This window comes from Coturnix japonica, chromosome 1 (genome assembly GCF_054131305.1).
Source record: "Coturnix japonica strain WE chromosome 1, WE-NBRP24, whole genome shotgun sequence".
In the NCBI taxonomy this organism is placed as follows: domain Eukaryota; kingdom Metazoa; phylum Chordata; class Aves; order Galliformes; family Phasianidae; genus Coturnix; species Coturnix japonica.
The window spans coordinates 59,121,901-59,130,244 of NC_140663.1; the positions used below are offsets into that span (position 1 = coordinate 59,121,901).

Consider the following 8,344-nt stretch of genomic DNA (forward strand, 5'->3'; position numbering starts at 1 on the left):
TTGAATAAGGAATTTCAGGAAAATTCAGTAAGTGATGGGAAAAAAGGGACACTTCACTAAATTAAAAGTTGCAATAATAAACATAAAAATAATATCCTCTCCTTACATAACAGAAGCTTACTTTTCACATCTGCAGAATTGCAGAGAATTGCAGATCAATACTTAAACCTGGAGCACAATATGGTGCACATGTGTTTTGTATCTAAGAATATAGAAAGTGGGAAATGTAAGCAGGTAGCTATGAATTGTAATATGTTTAAAAATAAGGTAACTCTATGAGTATTTCTGTTTTGCCAAAACCAGTTCCTGGCAACAGTGAAAAAGAAATATTTCCTCTTGCAATCCTCGTTAAATTCTAGAATAGATGCAAAAATACTGCCTAACTATAAAAGCATTTGTTAGAAGGCAATGCTAGCGCTCAGTTCATTGAAAAGGAAGAAGTTTGGAGAACTAGTATGTGGCAGAAAACAAGGCAGAAACAAGGCAGAGTAGTAATGAGAAATTTGATTTCATCTTCCAATGAAAGGTGATTACAAAATGAGCTGTATTTCCAATTTTCTATCCATTTTTAAAGGGAAGCATCTTAATGGCGAGTGGCATTTTATGGAAAAAAATCTTTAATTCAGAAATGTCCACAGAATATCTGTTCACTTATGTCTCTCGCAGCCTGTTTTTCTTGCACACAGTTTCTGCTTCATAAAAGAAAATAGACCATTTAACTAGAGAAGAGAGAGCTACTTTATCTAAAACGAGTTACTCCAGCCTCATATCTGGTAATTTGAATTATACTTACATTAATTTTAAACCACCATTTAGCAATTTATTTTGTTGAATACATTTGGGTTATTTAAGTAGTAATTACTTGTGTGTGAGAGGAATGGAATGATTGTAATAATCACCTCCTTTGATTAGGTTAAAGATCAACTTAGGGCAATAAACAGATTGCATAATGAAGATTTCATCTTTCCTCTGCACCTCAGTTTCAGTCTTTGGTGCCTTGTGTTAAAAATCCTGCTACACTGTTAACACATTTACTCCAAGGCAGCTGCAAGAACTTTCAGTAGCTTGGCATGTATTTTTTTTTCATAATGGAACTGGAGACAACCTTTCCTATCTGAGACACTGTTTTTCTCCAATTGGGAGGATAACTGTAGTTTTAGTTTTAAAACAATCTGTGGCTGAAGAAAACTCTACCAAATGTTGGCATGTTTGATATTCATTGTAATTTTACTGTGTATAGAAATCCTTCCAAGGAAAAAAAACAACTCCACAAAGCAAACAGTTCCAGTCTGCCTTTCTCATGTGACTTGTTCATGCCTATACAAAATGACTTAATATCTAGATTCAAGCACTGATGTTATTTTTCATTGCTTCCCTAAATGCTTTTACTTGAGAAATTTATTTTGCCTGTTTGTGATTCCAGTACAAATAAACTGTAACTTGGAGAAATGTCAACAGGAAGTTATCGAGAGTTTTCTGCATGCCCATTGTAATTGGGTAGAAAAGGCGCAGCAATAGAGAAAATAATCCACCTCAGGTAGATGTATTATCTATTGTAAAAATAAAATTTCTGATTGGACTGTAATTATGGAATGTAAATTGATTATTAGTTTCCATACTTATGAAGTGTGCTGAAAAAATGAATACCTGAAGGAGAAAGGGGAAGGGGAGATATGGATTATGTTCAATACAAGATCTAAAGACAGGCTATTTTTCTTAATCAGATACTTGATAAACTATACTTCTGAGTGAAATGCCATTATTATTACTACGAGACTCCTGAACAACTTTCTAAGGATTCCTAGCTGTGAATTATGAGCGCTCTTGAATTAATCTGTGGTGAATGTTTTCCAAATTGTAGTAAGTTAATTTAGGATAGCAAAAGATTGGTACAATGTCATGCTAGAAAAATGATCAGATTTGGTAAAAGCTATTTCTTGAGCTATTAGCCAAGACAGTTTTTTGTGGTTGAATAACATGCCTTACTTTGATGGTGGCATTTACTGTTTTGTTTTTGTTATTTTCTTTCTCTTAATACTTTCCTTATTTCAACTTACCTTTAGTACAGTTTCTAAAAGAAAACAAGTAAAGATGCAGAGAATACATTTTTCTCTACTTTTTATCTCTCTCTTCGTCTTCCAAATAGTATTCTAATTGTTTGGCTGGAAAATAAAAACATGTGTTTGTTGTTACTGATGTAGGTTTTCAAATTCTATTAAGCTATTCCAGCGTATAAAACCCAAATCTCAACATTCTTACTGACTAACTATTGGCAGTACTGACTGTATGCAGATGGTGGAAGGAGGTCTGGAATAGATTATCAACTAACTTTCAGAAATAAATAGACCACGCACCATTAATTTTTTGTATAACTGTGAATGTTTTATATTGGCATCTCAATGAACTGAAAATCTTGAGGTACAGAAGTTGAGGTGGGAGAATATTCTACATATTCTGTTTGTTAGGACTACTATCTGACCTACATGTGCTAAACATGGAATGTCATATTCTGCTGTAGTTTGTTCTGGCTAAACAATAGTAACAGTAAACCCCTATATCTGAAATTCAGCAGAATTTCTTTCTACGTATAGGTATAACAGGAATATCCCTCTTGCTTGTAAAGAGAAACAGGGACAGCAAGCCTGAGCTCATTTCACACTACTTATGTGCAGCTACTTGCTGAGGAACTTGAATTTCCAGCATCTTTTCACTCTCACGGAGCGGTCAGTTAATGGATTAGTGATGTGGGTTACCTCAAAGCAGTGGAGTTCAGGGAATTTAATGTAAAAAACCTCTCATTTCTAAGACTACTCCAAATTGTTGAAAGCCTTCATTATGTGTACCTCAATCACATTTGAAGTTTATATATATATATAAAGAGCTTTACTTTTTGATTCAGCTGTAGACTCAACACTGTTTTGTTTTGCCTTCAGGCTATTAGAATTTTCTTGTTTCTAACTCAATGTATTACAGTTGTTGTACTAGCAAATTTATACTGCTAGACCAGCTGGAAAGTTTGACTGCCTCAACAAACAATTCTAGTTTTGCAATCTTGATTCATATATACCTTCTAGCTTCATACTAGGATCAACTGAAACAGTTCTATTTTGGTAGAATTTTGTGTTCTGCTTGTAAATGACTTAATAGCATGTGATATGACACAAAATTTTGAGGAATATTTCATGCTTCAGTGCATTTGAAATACAGACAGATGAGTTTGTGATTTTTTTTACAGCACTTTGTACTTTGATTCCACATATTCTAGTCCTTGAAAACTAAGTTTGTTAAGTGTCTTGTAGGAATGGTAAAAAAAAACCACCCTGACGTCCCCAATAATAATTAATTGTTTATAGAATATTAACTATCAAGCTTTCTTGACTGCTTGATGGGCCTTTTTGGTGCTGTATTTATTATATCTTCATAAGCGCAGCACAAAGTGCATCTTATTTGCCTCTTGCAATATGAATGTGATAGCATTTTGTGTGCAGATTATTGTTGCGTAGTGTGTATTATTTAATAAACAGTTGAGGATCGAGTGAATTTTAAGGGATTATGAGGAAGTCTTGAAGAAATAGCAAAACCACGAAACATCATAATACAGTAATATTAAACTAAAAAAAAAAAAGTAATGTATATTCTAGGCATTATATAAGTAGGACGTTACATTTAGCTAAACAAGATTTGACATGAATTTTTTTGTAGTTTCAAATACTTTTTTTCTGAGTTGTTGGGTATAGTTACATCCTTCTCCCTTGGTTTATATGTGATGAAAGTGGCATAAACCGTGACTGAATTTTGTGGCCTCTGTGAAATGAGGTTTCCAGGCATGTATTCTTTTCTGTTATTCTGTTTGAATTTGAAAGTTTGAATTGGAACAAAATAATCTATAGAAGTGAAACCCTGGAAATAGAGTGTTTAAAAATGCTTGTGCATAGAAGGAAAGTATAATGCAAACTTTTGAATCCTGAAGTTGTCTGCAAACATCCTACTCAACAAAACCAACTGGGGGAAAAAAAAACAACAACCCAAACTTACAGTATTTAGTTTGTGACAATGTTTATTGTATTTTCTTTTTCCTGATGTTTGCACAGTGTTGCTCATTCAGCTCGTATTTATTAGAATTCACCTGTGACATTTTAACAGATTTATTAGCTAGAAATCCTAATCCCTACTATACCTTTCAATGTATTTTAAAGAATTTAATAAGGATTTAATTCTTCCTTTCATAAGGAAGTGAGGGCACAAATTATCTTGCAGACTCTATAGCATTTCTGATGAATTGGCCTGCAAATCTGAATTAGAAGAAGTGATAGTCAGAGAAACCGTAGCCTAAGTGTAAACTGGTGCAGCTTGACCTGGAATCACCAATTCCAGTAAATATAATTGTATTGACTATTTTAAAATTTTCACATAATATTTATAGTTGAACTACATATTTTGATTTGCCTGCGCTATAAAACTAGATTATCTGCGTCCAAAACTGGGAGAGGGAGATGAACATAGAGAACCAGATACGGGAGTTTTCTTCACCATTGTAGCTTTTTGGCAATGCAGGCTATGCAAGACAGATCTGAAATAGTATTTTATACAGAAGTTTTAGACATAAGCATGTTGAAGCCTAATTTATATTACTTTATCAGTGTTTCACTATTATTGCTGTAAGTATTCTTGAAAGCTTTTCTATTTTGTAATTAAATACTTCATATAAATATTTTTTATGTGAGTGTTCTCATTTTTTAGTAAAACTTTTGAGACAACAGAATGGAAACAGTATTTTATTAGTCTTGCAGGTGTTGTATTTTACTTCTGTAAATAAAGCTAACACAGCTTATTTTTGGTAGATGAAGCAGTCTTCAATCAAATCTCAGTTTGCATGTACATACAAAAATGAGCCGAGTAAAATAAGGGGTCAGCAATTCCTCAGCAGTAGCCGAATGCCAGCCTGCATACATCCTGCAGCAAAGCAGCATTTAAAAGGTAAATGTTTCACAGGCAGGCCATAGTAGGACTGAATATGTGAACATGAAATCAAATATTTCAAGTGTTATCAAAGAAAGCTTTAGTAAAATTCATGTGTAAATACGTTTTCAAGAAAGAAATAGATGTCTCATTGCTTTGCATATACTGTGACCAGCTAAATGCCTTTGCATTAAAATTTTAATGCTAATATTTTAAAAATTCAAATTTGGTTGGAACACGTGTATTGATGCTATGTTAAGGGAAAAAAAATGTGATACTTTTTTCTAATGTTACTTCTTATTTGACGTAAGCAAGCTGACTGAATTTTATATCTTTATCATTAAGCAAATAATCATTTGGTTTATTTCTCCATAAGCCATATCATATATACATGCATACATACATACATATATATGCACACACATACATAGATTCTATATCCTATATATATTCTATGTATATATAGATTCTATGCCTTATATATATATTCAAAATCCTTTTTGCATACTATCTAATATTTCAAAGTTTTAAATTAATTTCCCTAATTTAGTTTTCTTAGCTTATTTTTGAGCAATGTAATTTTAAAATAACAGTGTACTTAACGTGTTGCAAATGCAAGTAGAATTACCAGAATAGCTTTGTTTTGCTTTAAAAAGCAATTGTTTTGATTAAAAAGCACATGATAATCCTGATAGAAAACAGATGAATAAACCCAGGTAACTTCTATTTCTTCACATGTGTTTTTGATATTCTCTCATGACAGAAGGTATGAATTCACATCTTGACATACCAGTGCTTGGAACTATTTCTGAAAATGTTAATCAGAATAGAAATTATAGAGAAATGGGGAAATTGAGTTGTCAGCCAAAAAGCAAGAACTCCAAGAATGAACAGATGGATCTGAATAATGACAATGTTATCTATGATGAAGAAAGTGAAACATCTTTGCCAAAAAATGCTAAGAAACGTAAGACTTCAAACAACCTTCAGAAGGAATTGGACAGCAAAGTTGATGGAAAAAGAAAGAACAACAGAACTGCAAGCAAGAATAAATTGATTGTTGGTCAGGCAAAATTAACTCAATTTTTTAAACTGTAAGTTTTTATTTTGACCTGCATTGTCTATTGAATACTTCAGAAGTTGTAAGATTTTGGGAGAAAAAGGTGAAATACATGGTTTGCTTTTCTTCATACTCAAATCAATGAAAATAGATTGTGTGTATTACTAGACAAATACTTACAAGTCTGATTGTGCAGATATATTTTATTTTTGACAAGAATACATCAGTGTTTACAACTATGTTCTGTTTTGGTAATGAATTATGCTTCTCTCAACACTGCAATGTGAAAATAAATTTAGCAATACGTATAGCAAAACTAAGACACAATAGCTTCCAATCACATTAAACTCATAATAAAATGCTTAATCTTTTTCGAAGAAGGTGCTGCGAGTCAGTAGTTTTCAGACTTGCCAACAGGGTCGATAGACTCTTCCCAGCATACATCTGAGCACTACAAAAATACAAAGTGAAAGTTTAAAATATCAAAGAACTGGAATTCTGTATGTCCTACAAATGCCTACTCCTCAGCCCTCCAGACTATTTACAGTAGAGGTAAGTTGGAATTGCAGGATTTAAATAGTACTAACAAATCCTGGATATTACATGGAGTTTCTAACTGGGCTTTTAACAGATGGTGTCAGAGACACTGAAGTATACTTACTGTCAAAATCTCTCCTTCCTATGGGGAATTTAGCTGAATTTTCTTCTTCTACTGTCTCTCTTTCCTGTACTGATTCAATCTTCTGAATTTCGGTGTCAGCTGGAAAAGCAATGGCTCCCTTCAGTGCAAGGTAAGGTAATTGCTCTCTGCCTGCACTGATTGGTACACCGTGATTTAAGAAGTCATGTCTGAAATTGATGTCCTGTTTTAAGGAAAAAAACATGAGTATCAGTTAATCTTAAAAAAAAAAACCAACAGAACATGCTGAAACATAGGCATTTTCTCTCAAATTTTTTATTATATTTAAAATATTTTTATTTTTTATTTTAAATTTAACTGCCCAGATTAAACATTTAAAAACTGGAAATTAGAAAATTCAAAGAGGAAATTAAAGTAGGAAATCTCATTCAATCCTGAACTGATTTTTCTCCTGTACCCACCAAGTCATTACTTTAAATTACTTGTCCTCTAAAGGGCTATAAAGAGAATTTCAGTTTAACACTTAAGCGATAAAAAATGCAAAACTGAAAACTCACAAAAAACTTTGATTTTCTGTCACCATCTTCATCCGAGAAGCTTTCCTCAATGTTATATCGTTTCAGCGAAGGCGTTGCTCCACTCTTTTCAGGTCTATCTCCATTTTGAAGGGCTTTTCCTAGATTGAATGCAGTTAGCAACATATCTTCATCTTCTGCTTTTTGCAGAGATTTTGAAACTGAGATTAGAAAACCTTGAGAAAAAAGAGAGAGTATTAACATATATGATGAGATGCACATTCTTAGTTACTTAATGCTTTCATATAAGGTAAGCAGTTTTCAGGCTCTAAGCTTTTCAGGTGTAAATTAACACATTCTCCATCTGTGCCCACTTTATATATTTTACAAACTGAATAGAAACTACTTCAGTGAGTGATGAGTTCAGTCTTTTAAATGAGTCACATTAAGGATAAGGCTTTGTATAAGCCTTCTAATCCCATCTATTGTTTAGAACTACTTAAACATTTATTTAGCTTGGATAAGTTGCTTCTTACAATCTTTTTAGAACAGCAAGATAGTTCCTTTGAAGGATCATCATAGCAATGCTCAAATAAAACTGTGATGTCCATTTGTGGTGTTTAATAAGCTTCACATTCATTTAAAGCAACTTGAGAAAAGGGACTAATTTACATAAGTAAGCAGGACTTTTGTGAAGGTGTGATTTATCACAGTCTTTGAACAAAAGTGATTTACTGAAGAGTTGAAAAACTTGGAATTTAACAATATCTTAGACTGCTACTGCGTTCAAGTTGAAGTAACTAATTTGTCCACTATCTTTATTCAGTTGAAGAGCTCAGGCAAGAAATATTTTTTAATACTTAAGTGATTTTCTGAATTTTCTTTTTGAAAATGAACATTTCCCGATCAAATAGACTTGCTAGGAAAGGTGAAAGAAACTGGAATTTCATTTTAAAATTAAAAAATAATAATAAAATTGAGGTCTGTCTACCATGTCATGGCAAAAAGAGCAGGAATTTGTGTATAATATTTTTTACTTCATGTGGAAAGCAAATGTGGATTTAGGTAATCGCTTAATATCAGTGATAGAAAACATATTCAGTGACTGTGTCCCATAAATTCATAAATTCATGCTTATTTTAATAAAATCCCATAAATTCATGCTTATTT

At 32.5% G+C, this 8,344-nt stretch overlaps 2 protein-coding genes across 3 annotated transcripts in view; one reads left to right on the forward strand and one right to left on the reverse strand.

Annotated features, from left to right (window-relative positions):
• PARPBP (PARP1 binding protein) overlaps window positions 1–6,882 on the forward strand; it is a 41,724-nt gene extending 34,842 nt beyond the window's left edge. The window contains exons 10-11 of one of the 2 annotated variants that reach the window (XM_015867523.2): window positions 4,842–4,977; window positions 5,723–6,882. In XM_015867523.2, the coding sequence (XP_015723009.2) occupies window positions 4,842–4,977; window positions 5,723–6,057 (471 nt within the window). In that variant the 3' untranslated portion in view covers window positions 6,058–6,882. The remainder of the gene's footprint in view (window positions 1–4,841; window positions 4,978–5,722) is intronic. The other variant, XM_085522032.1, reaches the window with a different exon arrangement.
• PMCH (pro-melanin concentrating hormone) lies at window positions 6,205–7,556 on the reverse strand. The gene is made up of 3 exons (XM_015864643.3): window positions 7,217–7,556; window positions 6,681–6,882; window positions 6,205–6,470 (listed from the first exon to the last, which is right to left on the reverse strand). Exons 1-3 carry the CDS (start codon window positions 7,454–7,456, stop codon window positions 6,421–6,423), a joined length of 492 nt encoding a protein of 163 aa, XP_015720129.2. The 5' UTR covers window positions 7,457–7,556; the 3' UTR covers window positions 6,205–6,420.
• Between the last annotated feature and the right edge of the window lie 788 nt (window positions 7,557–8,344).

Bases quoted from the DNA above. Each gene is read 5' to 3' on its own strand.
- PMCH (XM_015864643.3), bottom strand. From the start codon at position 7,456: ATGTGCATCTCATCATATATGTTAATACTCTCTCTTTTTTCTCAAGGT. The intron at 6,883-7,216 runs GTGAGTTTTCAG...TCCTTAAAACAG, and splicing joins ACAGAAAATCAAAGTTTTTT to GACATCAATTTCAGACATGA. The intron at 6,471-6,680 runs GTAAGTATACTT...GTATTTTTGTAG, and splicing joins AGGAAGGAGAGATTTTGACA to TGCTCAGATGTATGCTGGGA.